General features: G+C 45.7%; 1 protein-coding gene across 1 annotated transcript; it reads left to right on the top strand.

Moving 5' to 3' along the window:
- The first annotated feature begins 13,806 nt into the window (after window positions 1-13,806).
- Window positions 13,807-16,574, top strand: LOC125542529 (cysteine synthase-like). Its single transcript, XM_048705597.1, has 7 exons — window positions 13,807-14,051; window positions 14,152-14,279; window positions 14,579-14,781; window positions 14,958-15,083; window positions 15,184-15,342; window positions 15,866-16,059; window positions 16,164-16,574. The coding sequence occupies exons 1-7, from the start codon at window positions 13,941-13,943 to the stop codon at window positions 16,287-16,289; spliced, it is 1,047 nt and encodes a 348-aa protein (XP_048561554.1). The 5' UTR covers window positions 13,807-13,940; the 3' UTR covers window positions 16,290-16,574.
- The last annotated feature ends 240 nt before the right edge of the window (window positions 16,575-16,814 follow it).

The raw sequence follows: 16,814 nt of genomic DNA, 5'->3' as shown, positions 1-16,814 counted from the left end.
CTTTCTTGGCAGCTATTAGGATGATCCTCGGGTTCTGGACCCAGTCCGTATAGTTGCTGCCATCGTCTTTCAACTTGGTTTTCTCTAGGAACGCGTTGAAGTTGAGGACAACATGGGCCATTTGATCTACAAGACATATTGTAAAGATTTTAGACTAAGTTCATGATAATTGAGTTCATCTAATCAAATTATTCAATGAACTCCCACTCAGATAGACATCCCTCCAGTCATCTAAGTATAGCATGATCCGAGTTAACTAGGCCGTGTCCGATCATCACGTGAGACGGACTAGTCAACATCGGTGAACATCTTCATGTTGATCGTATCTTCTATACGACTCATGCTCGACCTTTCGGTCTTCTGTGTTCCGAGGCCATGTCTGTACATGCTAGGCTCGTCAAGTCAAACTAAGTGTATCGCGTGTGTAAATCTGGCTTACACTCGTTGTATTCGAACGTTAGAATCTATCAAACCCGATCATCATGTGGTGCTTCGAAACAACGAACCTTCGCAACGGTGCACAGTTTGGGAACACTTTCTTGAAATTATTTCGAGGGATCATCTTATTTAAGCTACCGTCGTTCTAAGCAAATAAGATGTAAAACATGATAAACATCACATGCAATCAAACAGTGACATGATATGGCCAATATCATTTGCTCCTTTGATCTCCATCTTCGGGGCTCCATGATCATCGTTGTCACTGGCATGACACCATGATCTCCATCATCATGATCTCCATCATCGTGTCTTCTTGAAGTTGTCTCGTCATCTATTACTTCTACTACTATGGCTAACGCTTTAGCAATAAAGTAAAGTAATTACATGACGTTTATGTTGACACGCAGGTCATAAATAAATAAAGACAACTCCTATGGCTCCTGCCGGTTGTCATACTCATCGACATGCAAGTCGTGATTCCTATTACAAGAACATGATCAATCTCATACATCACATATATCATTCATCATTCATCACAACCTTTGGCCATATCACATCACAAAACACTTGCTGCAAAAACAAGTTAGACGTCCTCTAATTGTTGTTGCAAGTTTTTACGTGGCTGCTATAGGTTTCTAGCAAGAATGTTTCTTACCTACGCCAAAACCACAACGTGAGTTACCAATTTCTATTTACCCTTCATAAGGACCCTGTTCATCGAATCCAATCCGACTAAAGTGGGAGAGACAGACACCCGCCAGCCACCTTATGCAACTAGTGCATGTCAGTCGGTGGAACCGGTCTCACGTAAGCGTACGTGTAAGGTTGGTCTGGGCTGCTTCATCCCACGATGCCGCCGAATCAAGATAAGACTAGTAACGGCAAGCAAATTGACAATATCGATGCCCACAACTACTTTGTGTTCTACTCGTGCATAGTAACTACATATAGATCTAGCTCTGATACCACTGTTGGTGAACGTAGCAGAATTTTAAAATTTTCTACGCATCACCAAGATCAATCTATGGAGTCATCTAGCAAAGAGGGAGAGAGGAGTGCATCTACATACCCTTGTAGATCACGAGCGGAAGCGTTCAAGAGAACGGGGATGAGGAGTCGTACTCGCCGTGATCCAAATCACCGATGACCAAGTGCCGAACGGACGGCACCTCCGCGTTCAACACACGTACGGAGCGGATGACGTCTCCTCCTTATTGATCCAGCAAGGGGGGAGGAGAGGTTGATGAAGATCCAGCAGCACGACGGCGTGGTGGTGGATGCAGCAGTGATCGCAGCAGGGCTTCGCCGAGCTTCTGCGAGAGGGAGAGGTGTAGCAGGGGAGAGGGAGACGCCAAGACTTGAGGTGCGGCTGCCCTCCCTCCCCCTTTATATAGGCCCCCTGGGGGGCGCCGGCCCTGGAGATGGGATCTCCCAAGGGGGGGGCGGCGGCCAAGGGGGGTGGAGTGCCCCCCAAGGCAAGTGGAGGCGCCCCCACCCTAGGGTTTCCAACCCTAGGCGCAGGGGGGCCCAAGGGGGGGTGCACCAGCCCACTATGGGCTGGTTCCCCTCCCCACTTCGGCCCATGGGGCCCTCCGGGATGGGTGGTCCCACCCGGTGGACCCCCGGGACCCATCCGGTGGTCCCGGTACAATACCGGCGACCCCGAATCTTTCCCGATGGCCGAAACTACACTTCCTATATATAATTCTTCACCTCCAGACCATTCCGGAACTCCTCATGACGTCCAGGATCTCATCTGGGACTCCGAACAACTTTCGGATTACTGCATACTCATATCTCTACAACCCTAGCGTCACCGAACCTTAAGTGTGTAGACCCTACGGGTTCGGGAGACAAGCAGACATGACCGAGACGACTCTCCGGTCAATAACCAACAGCGGGATCTGGATACCCATGTTGGCTCCCACATGCTCCTCGATGATCTCATCGGATGAACCACGATGTCGAGGACTTAATCAATCCCGTATTCAATTCCCTTTGTCAATCGGTACGTTACTTGCCCGAGACTCGATCGTCGGTATCCCAATACCTTGTTCAGTCTCGTTACCGGCAAGTCACTTTACTCGTACCGTAATGCATGATCCCGTGATCAACCACTTGATCACATTGAGCTCATTATGATGATGCATTACCGAGTGGGCCCAGAGATACCTCTCCGTCATACGGAGTGACAAATCCCAGTCTCGATTCGTGCCAATCCAACAGACACTTTCGTAGATACCTGTAATGTACCTTTATAGTCACCCAGTTACGTTGTGACGTTTGGCACACCCAAGGCACTCCTACGGTATCCGGGAGTTGCACAATCTCATGGTCTAAGGAAATGATACTTGACATTCAGAAAAGCTACAGCAAACGAACTACACGATCTTTGTGCTATGCTTAGGTTTGGGTCTTGTCCATCACATCATTCTCCTAATGATATGATCCCGTTATCAATGACATCCCCATGTCCATAGCCAGGAAATCATGACTATCTGTTGATCAACGAGCTAGTCAACTAGAGGCTCACTAGGGACACATTGTGGTCTATGTATTCACACATGTATTACAATTTCCAGATAATACAATTATAGCATGAATAATAGACAATTATCATGAACAAGGAAATATAATAATCATTTTATTATTGCCTCTAGGTCATATTTCCAACATGCACATCGAAGGTAACTTTCCAGACAATGATTGACCCTCTCGGTCTGTCCGTCCTTCTGCGGGTGGTATGAGGAGCTGAGCCGGATGTCAGTTTTGCAGAGGCGAAACAGCTCTTGCCAAATGTTGCTCGTGAATATCTTGTCCCGATCCGAGATGATTGCCAACGGCAATCCATGAAGCCGAAAGATCTCGCGCATAAAAAGTTTGGCCACTTGCAAGGTGGTGAATGGATGGGACAGTGGCACAAAGTGAGCGTACTTGGAGAACTTGTCCACCACGACAAGAATGGTGTCATGCCCACCCGAGCGCGGCAAAGCTTCGATGAAATCCATGGATATGACAGCCCATGGCTTCTTGGGGATGGGAAGCGGTTGAAGCAACCCAACAGATGATATCTTCTCTGTCTTCGCCTGTTGACACATCATGCATTCGCGAACCACGGTTTTGACTTGTTGTTTCATCCCCTGCCACGCGAAGAGCCGCTTGACTCGGTTGTAGGTAGCATGGAAGCCCGAGTGCCCACCTGCCGCACTGGAGTGCAGTGTTCTGATCAGGTTCTGTTGTACTTCAGTGTCATTACCAATCCACACACATCCATGAAACTTCAGAATTCCGTCTTGCAAGGAGAACCCTGGTTCGCTATCCGGGGCTAATGCCAGTCTTGTCATGCGCTGGGTAGCTGCGGCATCCTGCTGATAGCTTCGTTTGATCGCTTCTAGCCAAGTGGGCTTACAAATTCAGATTGCTGCCGGTTATGTTTCCTGTCCAGGTGCGCAACGAGATAGCGCGTCCGCGGCTTTGTTGGTCAGTCCTGCTTTATACTGAATAGTAAACTGCAGTCCAATCAGTTTGGTAGACGCTCGCTGCTGTATTGGCGTGTTAAGTCTCTGATTTGTTAAGTTGAGCAAGCTCTTTTGACCTGTCCGCACTACAAATTTTGCGTGCTGGAGGTAGGGCCACCAGTGATCCACTGCCAAAAGGAGAGCCAGCCATTCTTTTTCGTAGGCCGACAGTCCCATGTTATGAGGGGCCAGAGCTTTACTTAAGTAGGCCACCGGGTGGTTGTTCTGCATCAGAACTGCTCCGATGCCCGTGGCACTTGCATCTGTCTCCACCATGAACTGCTGCTGAAAGTTGGGCAGCGTCAGTACCGGAGCCTCGATCATCGCTTGCTTGAGAGCGACGAAAGCTTTGTTGGCTTCTGGTGTCCACACAAACAGAGTATTCTTCCTGAGCTGATTGGTAAGCGGCTTGCTGATCACGCCAAATGAGCGCACAAATTTTTTGTAGTACCCGGCTAGCCCCAAGAAACCCCCGAGTTCTTTGGTATTGGTTGGAACAGGCCACTGTTGCACAGTCCGGATTTTGGTGTCGTCTGTGGCAACCCCTTGTTCGCTGATAATATGCCCCAAGTAACTGATTTTTCTCTGCGCAAAGGTGCATTTGGACATCTTGGCTTTGAGTCCGTGCTGATGTAGTAGCTCAAGGACCTGACGCAGCAACCTCTTGCGCGCCTCTAACTCCTCCATGTGAACTAGGATATCGTCCATGAAGACAAGCACACCATGGCGTAGCACGGGAGCGAGTACAATATGCATGCCCCCCGAAACGTGACAGGCGCATAAGCCAATCCATATGGCATCACTCGAAACTGATAGTAACCCAAATGCGTTTTGAAGGCTGTTTTATGTTCGTCTTCTGGGCGCAGTCTGATCTGGTGATATCTTGCACGTAGATCCAGCTTCGAGAACCACTTGGATCCGACAATCTCATCTATGATCGGCATTGGGTAAGTGCTTTTGACTGTGATTGCATTCAAATGCCTGAAATCGACACATAACCTCCACGTCTGGTCCTTCTTCTTGACTAGCAGCACTGGGGAAGAAAAGGCACTATTGCTGGGTACAATAAGCCCCAGGCGAAGCATCTCTCTGACTTGTGCTTCGATTTCGTCTTTTTGCTCTGGTGTGTATCTGTACGGACGCATGTTGATAGGTTTTGCACCTGCAATGAGGGGAATGGCGTGATCCCACTCTCTGTGCTCGGGCAGACTGGTTGGTTCTGCAAACACCGACTGAAAGTCATCGAGTATGTGTTGTATCGCATGAGGCACCGGATCACCCCCTTCTTGCTGTTCTGCTACACAAACCATCACAATATGCACGATTGAGTTGCCCTGTTCCATCTCCATGAGCTACGACAGGGTAGCCTATTGCACTTGTTTGACTTGTGGTTGCAACCCTTTTAGCACAACTTGCTGTCCGGCCTGGTCGAACTGCAATGTCTTGGCTGCCCAATCGACAAACATCGATCCACATTGTTCCAACCAGTCAATTCCAACTACCATATCATAGCATCCCAATGATAAGACGCGAACATCCGTGTTGAATTTGTACCCTTGAGTCTGCCACTTGCACTGTGGTACGATCCCAGAACATTTGAGCACACCCCCATCCGCGATCTCGACTGACACGGGATCCATTGGCAACACCTGTCCCGCCATCTTTTCTGCCACTGCCTCGCTGATAAAACTATGGGAGCTCCCTGAATCCACCAGTATGAGGACCTCATGCCCTTCGATTTCACCAGCCGAACCGTACGGGGTGTAGTTGCCCCCGTGGTGGCTAGTTTCGATATGGACATAAGTTGCTATTCTTCTGAATCAGATTCATGTCGTTGTTGATCATTCTCCTCAGCTTGAAGCATCTCCCACAGCTCTTCAACCATGTGAAGTTGCACCGTAGCCGTGCATTGGTGACCTTGTCCCCAACGCTCTCCACAATTGAAACAGAGTCCACGGGCATGCCTGTAGTTGCGAAGCGCCGCGATGCGATCTTCGCCGCGCCCTGGATCTTGACGGTGATTCGGAGCTCGCGCCGCGTCCAAAGCGCGATGATCTTCAGCAACCGCTTGGGGCGCTGGCAGTGCTGGCCATGGGGGAGGTGCGCCCAAAGCCAACAACGGCCGAATTGGGGCACGGGCTGCACCTTGCTCATGCCGCGGCTGCTCCTTCCGCGGCATGTCTGCCAATAGCTCATCCTGCAACGTGGCAAGATAAACGGCAGTACCCAAGTCTTGGGGGCGGTGTAAAGCTACACCGGGTTTAATTTCAATTTTCAGACCATCTAGAAATTGAGTTGTAAAGAATAGGGGATCAAAGGCTGAATTATGCGCAAGCAAATGGTGCATAAGTTCCTCGAATTGCTCTAGATACTCTGCTACTGACCCCAACTGCCTAAGAGAATTAAACTGGCGCAATTGAGCTTGATACTGTTCCCGGCCGAATTTGGCGCAAACAGCGACACACAACTCCTCCCAAGTAAACGAACCCCGACATGCTTCCTAGACTTGGAGCCAATGCGTTGTGTTGCCCGAGAAGTGCAAAGTAGCTACCCGAACCCACATGTCACTCTGAATCCCATACACTTCAAAATATTTCTCGTACTTGGCCTTCCAAAACTGGGGATTGTCTCCATCGAATGATGGAAAATCAAGTCGGGGAAGCGACCAACTGTGATGAGGAGAGTGTGATACGTCTCCAACGTATCTATAATTTTTGATTGTTCCATGCTATTATATTATCAACCTTGGATGTTTTATATGCATTTATATGCTATTTTATATGGTTTTTGGGACTAACCTATTAACCCAGAGCCCAGTGCCAGTTTCTGTTTTTTCTCTTGTTTTAGAGTATCACATAAATGAAAAATCAAACGGAGTCCAATTGACCTGAAACTTCACGGAACTCATTTTTGGAAGGAAAGCAACCCGGGAGACTTGGAGTCCACGTCAAGGAAGTTTCGAGGAAGCCACGAGGTAGGGAGGCGCGCCCACCCCCCTGGGTGCGCCCTCCACCCTCGTGGGCCCCTCGTGGCTCCCCTGACGTACCTCTTCCGCCTATATATCTCCATATACCCTAAAACAATTGGGGAACACAATAGATCGGAGTTCCGCCGCCAGAAGCCTCCGTAGCCACCGAAAGCCAATCTAGACCCGTTCCGGCACCCTGCCGGAGGGGGAATCCCTCTCTGGTGGCCATCTTCATCATCCCGGCGCTTTCCATGACGAGGAGGGAGTAGTCCACCCTCGGGGCTGAGGGTATGTACCAGTAGCTATGTGTTTGATCTCTCTCTCTCTCTCTCGTGTTCTTGATTTGGCACGATCTTGATGTATCGCGAGCTTTGCTATTATAGTTGGATCTTATGTTTCTCCTCCCCCTCTAATCTCCTGTAATGGATTGAGTTTCCCCTTTGAAGTTACTTATCGTATTGAGTCTTTAAAGATTTGAGAACACTTGATGTATGTCTTGCCGTGCGTATCTGTGGTGACAATGGGATATCACGTGATTCACTTGATGTATGTTTTGGTGATCAACTTGCGGGTTCCACCCATGAACCTATGCATAGGGGTTGGCACACGTTTTCGTCGTGATTCTCTGGTAGAAACTTTGGGGGACTCTTTGAGGTTCTATGTGTTGGTTCAATAGATGAATCTGAGATTGTGTGATGCATATCATATAATCATACCCATGGATACTTGAGGTGACATTGGAGTATCTAGGTGACATTAGGGTTTTGGTTGATTTGTGTCTTAAGGTGTTATTCTAGTACGAACTCTAGGGCTGTTTGTGATACTTATAGGAATAGCCCAACGGATTGATTGGAAAGAATAACTTTGAGGTGGTTTCGTACCCTACCATAATTTATTCATTTGTTCTCCGCTATTAGTGACTTTGGAGTGACTCTTTGTTGCATGTTGAGGGATAGTTATGTGATCCAATTATGTTATTATTGTTGAGAGAACTTGCACTAGTGAAAGTATGAACCCTAGGCCTTGTTTTAACGCATTGCAATACCGTTTGTGCTCACTTTTATCATTAGTTACCTTGCTGTTTTTATAATTTCAGATTACAAAAACCTTTATCTACTATCCATATACTACTTGTATCACCATCTCTTCGCCGAACTAGTGCACCTATACAATTTACCATTGTATTGGGTGTGTTGGGGACACAAGAGACTCTTTGTTATTTGGTTGCAGGGTTGCTTGAGAGAGACCATCTTCATCCTACGCCTCCTACGGATTGATAAACCATAGGTCATCCACTTGAGGGAAATTTGCTACTGTCCTACAAACCTCTGCACTTGGAGGCCCAACAATGTCTACAAGAATAAGGTTGCGTAGTAGACATCAGAGTGCACCGGGGAAAACTGCTCTCGCTCCTGAACGACTCCTACAGACGCATCGGTAGGAAGTACAAGGGAAGGTAAATTGAACGCACCCTTGACCGGAGGAGGCACCAGGGTGGTGACCACCCCGTGAGCCGACCCCCCGGGTTCGATGATGCCGCCGTGGCCCTGGGGCCCGTGGTGCGTCGTGGCGGGCTCTGGATGCGCCTCCGCGGAGCGCCCTACTGGATCCGCCACCGGATCCCTTTCCGCGCCGCTTGGATCGGCCAGGGCGGGGTGGAGTGCGATCCGTCCCACTTGCGTACGCAGTTCGTCAAGTTGGTGCTGGAGGTTCGTAACCGCCGGTCGCCACAGCTCGAGGGACTCTTGAATCGCCTCCAGGCGCGCGTCGTTGGCCTCGCGGCCCTCGTTGACGGATTTGATGAGTGCAGCGATCTGCTCCTCCATGTCTGCCGCCTTCCGCGCTTGTTTGGTAGTGTAGCGGGGGCGGGGTAGGCTGTCTCCAGGGCGACTGACCTCTGATACCACTTGTTATGGGCCTCGATCTAGGGTTGGAGCGGAGGAGGAGAGGAAGGAAGGGGAAAGGGGATCGGCCTAGGAGGACGAAGGTCAGCTTCGTTTCTCTTTAGATTCGTTTACAATAATTCTCGATGCCTCTCATCGACTCGGCCAACACGCTATAAAGACAGGCACGCGGGCCTCACCACCCACACCACTCACTAGGCCCTCTTGCTTGGTCCACTGGTCGGCCCAGCTCAGGCCCGCCAGTCCTCCGCTCTGCTTCGTCATGGCCCTTTGGTGTAGTCGTGTCGCTGACCAGTGGGGTCACGCCAGCAGCCGTGACAAGTGTGTGGTATGATATTAGAAGAGTTGGGCGTGCTTTACTATGCCATTGATGTCATTGGCTTTTCATATTTTGTTTACTCCATCTATTTGAAAATATAAGGTGTTTAATTTTTTGAAATGTCAAACCTCTTTAAGTTTGACCACATTTGTGTGGAAATATCCCAATATCCATAATATCAAATCAGATTTTTAATTAGGTTCATCATGCAATGAATTTTCATATTTCATTTATTTAGTATTGTGGATGTCGATTTTTTTGTCTCTAAACTTGGTCAAAGTTAAAGGAATTTGACTTTCAATAAACTAATACACCTTATATTTTGAAACAGGGGGATTATTTGGTTTGGTTAGTGGGGAAGATAATGGGGTGTTTTTTTATTCATATAATTCGGTGTTTTGATGGGCCTTTCGTGGTGTGATTTTGTGTTTTTTGCTAATCACTTCATACTTATGTGGAGCAATTTTCTGCATCGATGGCTGCATGTACTACATTGATCCAACAATTTCACATGTTGGCGCTTCTTTTTTCTAAGTGATGAAGGTGCGCGGAATTAGTATGGTTTTATAGGCCGGTTGCTTTCGATTGATTTAAAAAATTGTTGATCCAGTCTAAATTATGAACCAAATTCAATATTGAATTTCTAATTTGAATGAGAGAGCTCCAAAATAAGAGAGCGTTATCAATTAAAAGAATTGAGTGAGAGATTGTGGACTCGGTCAAAATCCGTAACCCAATTCCAAATTAGTGGCCTCAATTGAATAAGATTCCTCCAACCTAGGGAGCTTAGTGATATAGTAGATGGTGAATTAAAATAATTAAATGGGAGAGATACTTGAGAAATTATTGACCCGGTCAAAATCAAGTGACCAAGTTTTAAATTGAGGACCTCAATTAATTGCGAGGACTTCAAAATTAGAAAGCATAGTGTATAGTATAAAAGAATTAAATGAGAGCTTTGAGAAATTGTTGACTTGATCAAAATCAGGTGACTTAATTTTAATTGGACACCTCAATTGATTGTGAGGCCTTTACCCTTAGGGAGCTTAGTGATATACTAGATGTTTTTATAGGCCAACTGCTCCTGACTGATTTGAAAAATCGTTGACCCATTCAAAATCGTTAATCAAATCCAAAATTGAACACCTCAATCAAATGGAAATGCTTTAAAATTAATGAGCATGATGAATAAAAATAATTTAATAAGATAGCTTCTTCAGAAATTGTTGACCTGATCAAATCGAATGACTCAACTTTAAATTAAAGACCTTAATTGAATGTGAGGCCTTAGAAATTAGGGAGGATATTATATTTATAGATTCCAATCAAGAGGCGGGCTGTACTGAATGGGTAGGTGTAAGTGGCACCAGAATCCTTTTTCTTTTTCTTTTGAGTTGGACGGCCACAGAGATAAACTACGAAATTTCACACCCATGGCATTACTCGTGTACGAAGGTATGATAGCTAACTACTATTCCTTTCGTTCCAAAATATAAGACATTTTAACAGCTCAAATTAAACTGCAAAAGTTGTATTTTTATGAACAGAGGGACTAGAAAATTTCGTTGCAACATAAATAGATTTTGGTGCAAGTTATATAAGTTTTCACCCGTGTGTTGATTTCACATGACACATATGTACATTTTCTCGTCGAAACTGCAGGTGTCCATTTTTCGCAAAAATAAAGGAAGGCTGCGAGTGTCCATAATATTGACAAAATCCACATAAATCAATGTAATCGAAGATTGTTTAACTCATAACATGCTAATACAAATATGAGTATTGGAGGCATTAAAAATCTCTATCCACCTGAGGTGGGTTTTGTCAAGAAGCCCCCTCCTATATGAGTAAATGAATAGTCCCTAGCGCCCCCCCCCCCCTCTCCCATGTAGCAACCACTGTATTTTTCCATCATCCGCTAGTCCGCAAATAGGCACGGCAGGGTTCCCCCGGCGTAGGCTAGCACCGCCCAAGGAGACGACTTCCCCTTGTGGCCGCCATGAATGTCGGACCATGACCCGAGAGGAAGGCTCCTCCTCCCCCGCCACCATGAATGTCATTGCAAGTCGATTCATTGCAACATATATAGCTTTTGGTGCAAGTTATATAAGTTTTCATCCATGTTTCGATTTCAGATGTCACGTATCTACATTTCCTCGTCCAAACTGCAGCTGTCCATTTTTTGCAAAAAAAGAAAGAAAAAACATTTGCAAGTGTCCATAATATCGGCAAAATCTAGACAAATCATTGGGATCAAAAACCGTGTAGCTTGAGTGTTTAATTCATAACATGCTAGTACAAATATGAGTAATTGAGGCATTAAAAATATCTATCCACCTCAGGCGGGTTTTGTTGAGAAGCCGCCTCCTAGATGAGTAAGCCCTAGCAAAAATAAACCCTCAAAAACCAAATTGTTGCACTGTTCCTTCTCCACCCCCCCCCCCCCCCCCCCCCCTCTCCCGTGTAGCAGCGGATGTAATTCTCCACCAATGGCTAGTCGACAAATGGGCGCGGTAGGGTTCCCCATCAGTCGAGGGCTAGGGCATGATCGGTGACGCGTTGGCTAGCACCGCCCAAGGAGAGGGCTTCTCCTTGTATCCGCCATGAATGTTGGGCCGTGACCCGGGAGGAAGGCTCCTCCTCCTTCGCCACCATCATCCCCGTAAGGGGCGAGCATAAGGGGTTTGACACGGGTTCCATCGCTACCACCATTGACCCCAAGAAGGAGGACCAGGTAAGGCCGCCATAAACAGACTAAGGAAGTGAGGTGGAGCGGCCCATTATGTTGGGTTTGGTGGGCATGTGACCTCCTGCAAGATCCGATCTTGCGAGAGGCGAGAAAGCCATGACCATATCAGTAGAAGTTATCTCTTGATAGAGGTCAAGAACATACATCTATGGCGTTGACACAATGCAGAGTGATTGATGTCAAGAGTCTTCTATCAATTGGCGCGGTTGGCCGATAGAATCCACAGGAAAAACATAATCAACAAAATATAAATAATTATTTCTTTTGTTTGCTCAATACAACTTTTTTTTAAAATATTGTTGCATATGTTTATTGCAGACATTTGAAAATATATGAATGTATTATGAAATGCAATGCAAGTATGCAACTATGAGACGAATGTGGATGTGTATAACACAGATCATTAATGTGTGATCGATGTTTGCTATGAATTTCCTGTGAAATTGATTTGGAATGCATGGCTGGCTACAAAACAAGAGTTAAATTTTAGCCCGGAAAGATCAATGCATGTGATTTTGAAGAATAAATTGCTTCCAACACTTAAGTATTGAAGGCGGTTCTGCAGCAAACCGTCTATAATACTTAAGCATTTGCGTAGTTTTCCCCTATAAACTGTTGTGTCGAGTAAATTATTCCAAGTAGTTTTCGAACCGCCTCAATGCTAAAGGTTTTACATTGTTGCTCTATTATGTACCAGTGACAATGCAATGTCCAAAAACATGCAATGTTTAAATACAAGTCTTCAGTATTGCCACTTCTTTAATTACTTCTATAATATTCCGCAAAAGGGAAACATGAGTATAATAGTTGGTTGATACCTCCGATAGTAACAAAGCCACACATGTGGGAGTGTAGAGATGGAAAGGAGGGGAGGGGGCTTATTTTTGCCCCACTATGGAGATTACTGTGGACGATATGTGGAAGAACCATGCCACCAATTTCATTGCGGTCACCACCGGTGAATTGTTGCTCGTCATCTTTGCCGAGGCTGGATAGGGTCTATCCGAGAAGACTACGATCGCATCCCCTACATTGTTCTTATCACGTCAAATATAATTTAACGAGGTTGGTCTATCACTTTCGTAGCAACGATTGATTGCATAACTACGAATAAAACAGCTCATGTGCATGGAATAGCGGTTAATGAAACCAGTTTTCCAAGAATGTTGGTGGGATACTCGTTGTAAAATAGTATTCACTCCTTTCAAATATGTGAACCCCTTGGACTTAAGTTTAAATTTGATCACAAATTTGACTAAAAAAATATGAGTTATATGGAGTAGATTTTTACGATGTATGTTGCATTGATCCACCTAGTGGTGAATAAGGTTAAAAAGGAAAGGTGGGCTGAAAGAACAATATACTCCCTCCATCCGGAAATACTTGTCGGGAAAATGAATGTGTCTAGACGTATTTTAGTTTTAGAATCCATTTTTATCCATTTCTCCAACAAGTATTTCCAGACAGGGGAGTACATTATATGGACCAGTTCATCATTAAGGCATCAACGTGAAAAGTTGTGCCTGACATAAAAATTAAATCAGTGGACAAGCCAAAGAAAAACATGGACGAAACTATTATCTATGTCGAATTTTTTTTAGAATGGCACATCAGATTACAAACCGCAACTTTCCACTTAAGTTAAATTCATTATAGAAGGATATAGCATGTTTCCCGGTTGGATAACTTGATATTTGAAGTTAACTTTCATACATTAAAGTGATTTGACGTCTCGAGTCAAAAATTGCACAATTCTCAAGCAAGTTATTTGGCAATTAATTACAGCGCGAGGCTCTATAAATTTGCTCATGCTACAGCTTGTGACTCATGAATTAATCACTCACTTTAAGGTGCTCGTAGCAAGTACTCCTCGACTGTTCCACGCAAAAAGACACGTTCTTGATTAAACTAACAGCCATGGGTCGGAGCTGGGGCGCGCAGCCACTCAAGCTCCAAAAAAAGACAAAAACAAATAGCAATTTGACAACTTGCAGGGCGGATTCATCAGCCGTCGCTGCTCTAGCTAGTAGAGCATTCATCCATGGCGCCGGGGGCGGAGGAGGCGGAGGGGGCTGGCAGGAGAGGGGTCCCTTCCCTGCTCGCCGGCGGCGGAACCGGGCAGGAGGAGCACATCGCCACCGACGTCACCCAGGCAAGCCTCCACCCCTTCCCCTGTATATCGACTCTGACGGAGATTGAGGTGGGCTGAGGGATTCAGGAAAGGCTCACGCGGAGCGGTTGGTTTGCTTCAGCTGATAGGGTGGACGCCGCTGATCGAGCTGAAGCGGATCGCCGGCAAGGAGGGGGTGGGTGCCCGCATCGTCGGCAAGATCGAGGCCTACCAGCCCCTCTGCTCCGTCAAGGACCGCGGCGCTCTCAGGTATGTAAACTCTCACAAATCATGGGATGAGATTAGATTTGAGAGCTAGTTTTATTAGTGTCGGCTGACCAAATGAGGTGGATGACACTGTTGAACTGAACCACTGACCTTCAGTAAGCCACCCTTTCTATTGTTTACAGTTGCCTAGAACACCAAAACATCTGTAAGCAGACTTTTTTTACAAGAAAATAGTGACTTCAGCTTCTGATCGGGTCTTGCTGTTGTCAGAACAGTAAAACATATGGTAAGTATTGGAATTATGAGCTTATGATGTGTCTGCTTCTTTATGTATCCTTCAGGATGATAGAAGACGCCGAAGAGAAAGGGCTGATTTCACCTGGTGTCACGACTCTAGTCGAGCCGACAAGTGGTAATTTGGGGCTAGGACTGGTGCTCATTGCTCTGAGCAAAGGGTACAGGTTCGTCGCGGTGATGCCGGGCCAGTACTCGCTGGATAAGCAGATCTTGTTGAGATACATGGGTGCTGAGTTGTTCATAACCGGTAAGATTAAGATAGATAGCATCTTGGTTGATTCCTGTCTCAAATGAAGAACAAAAACACAGAAGCTTACTTGCTTGCTTAGTTCTGATTTTCCTTGCATACCGATTTGTTTACAATGGCCAATTCCTATGATTTGTATTGGTGACTTGCTCCATTTGGTGTGAGTAAATTGGCAGATCCAGCACTTGGGTTTCCGGGGCAAGTCGAAAAGGTTGAACAACTCAAGAAAGAATTGCCCAATGTACATGTTCTTGATCAGTTCTCGAATCCAGCAAACCCCGAGGCACACATTCGATGGACTGGTACATCTCAAGATGACTTGACACATGCTGTTCATAATTAATGAAGGAGCTCTATTGTTGCAAGTTAGGAGTAGCTTTTAAAGTCGTGCCCAATTTTCAGGACCCGAGATTTGGAAGGATACTGCTGGAAAGGTGGATATATTTGTTGCAGGTTCAGGCTCAGGAGGCACAGTATCTGGTGTTGGGAAATATTTGAAGATGCAAAATCCAAATGTAAAGATCATCTGTGTGGAACCTGCAGAAAGTCCGGTTATTTCAGGTGAAATCATCAATAAAGGACTACTTCCCCCATATCCCTTGGAAATCATTAATAATGACTATTAGGGTCAGACGAATATTTTTGTAGTGTTTCTATGCTTCAAAGAATTAAACTACCAGGACATTGTGCGAAATTATATTTACTGTACAGAATGCGCACAATTACTTGGCATATAATATTTGCTACAAAGTGAAGTACTTCTCCCTTTACAGTTGTAACTCTGCTTGTTGTTAACTTTCAGTCCGTTAGTTTAACCCACCATCTTCTTTCAGGGAAAATATTTCACATGTCACCCCGAAAGCATTGTATTCATTTTTTAGGCAGCAGATAAGTGCCAATATATTGTGCTTCGTCGTATCTACATGCTTGAAACCTGTGGTGGTCCAGATAATTATATCACATGGCTCCACATATGCTTCAGATTGTGTGGTGCCAGTTATGAAGATCACCCGAACAGCATCAAAATAGTACCTACCGTGACACTGACACTGACACTATTGCCTTGCTTGTTGTCATTATTCAGGTGGGGAGCGAGGTAAGCACAAAATCCAAGGAATAGGACCAGGATTCGTGCCTGAAATCTTGGACAGCTCGATCATCGACGAGGTGCTTACCGTGACCACCGAGGAAGCAATGGTGAACGCAAGGAGGTTGGCAATGGAAGAGGGCCTGCTTGTGGGCATATCTTCCGGGGCAAACTTGGCGGCTTGCTTGAAGGTTCTTACATCACCGAGGACCAATCTGGGACAAACTTTCTTTGAGTTATCTTAAGATTTCTCTTCCTGATCTTTAGTAACTTTTGAAATCAAATATATTTTTAGGTTGCGGCGAGAGAAGAGAACAAGGGAAAGATGATTGTGACCATGTTCCCCAGCGGGGGCGAGAGATACATGAACTCTGACCTCTTTGCAGCTGTAAGAGAGGAGTGTGTTGCCATGACCTTTTGATCTCACATGCTACAAATTTAGAGTTGTTGTATGTAAAAGGTATATGTAGCTAGTTATCGTATTGTGTTGCACGACCTTGATACGGAGTTCATCTACAAGGGACCATGAATTGTTGTTAGTCATTGAATGATGTATTACCAGATCATCGATGCCACAACGGCACCAAAACAGAACATCTATGTTGTGAATTTGGTGTCCAGTTGGTTCTTGGTACATGGTACAGAACATCTATGTTGTGAATTTGGTGTCCAGTTGGTTCTTGGTACAGAACATCTATGTTGTGAATTTGGTGTCCAGTTGGTTCTTGGTGTGTGCAGAAATTTGTTTTATTTTAGAAAATTGAAGATTTTTTTTCTGTCATGTGGACTCTGCATCATAGATGCACACATCCAATATTTATTACGTCCGTCACATACCAAGGATAACAAGTTGAACATCGTCCCAGACCATGAAAACTCTACTCTCCAATAAACATAATTTTTCCTTTGATGAATCCACAGAAACAAGTGCACCGCTCGGTTCTCC

Source organism: Triticum urartu, chromosome 3 (assembly GCF_003073215.2).
Source record: "Triticum urartu cultivar G1812 chromosome 3, Tu2.1, whole genome shotgun sequence".
NCBI classification, from domain to species: Eukaryota; Viridiplantae; Streptophyta; class Magnoliopsida; order Poales; family Poaceae; genus Triticum; species Triticum urartu.
Note: the sequence above shows the minus strand (reverse complement) of the source record. Positions and strands in the feature narration are given on the sequence as shown.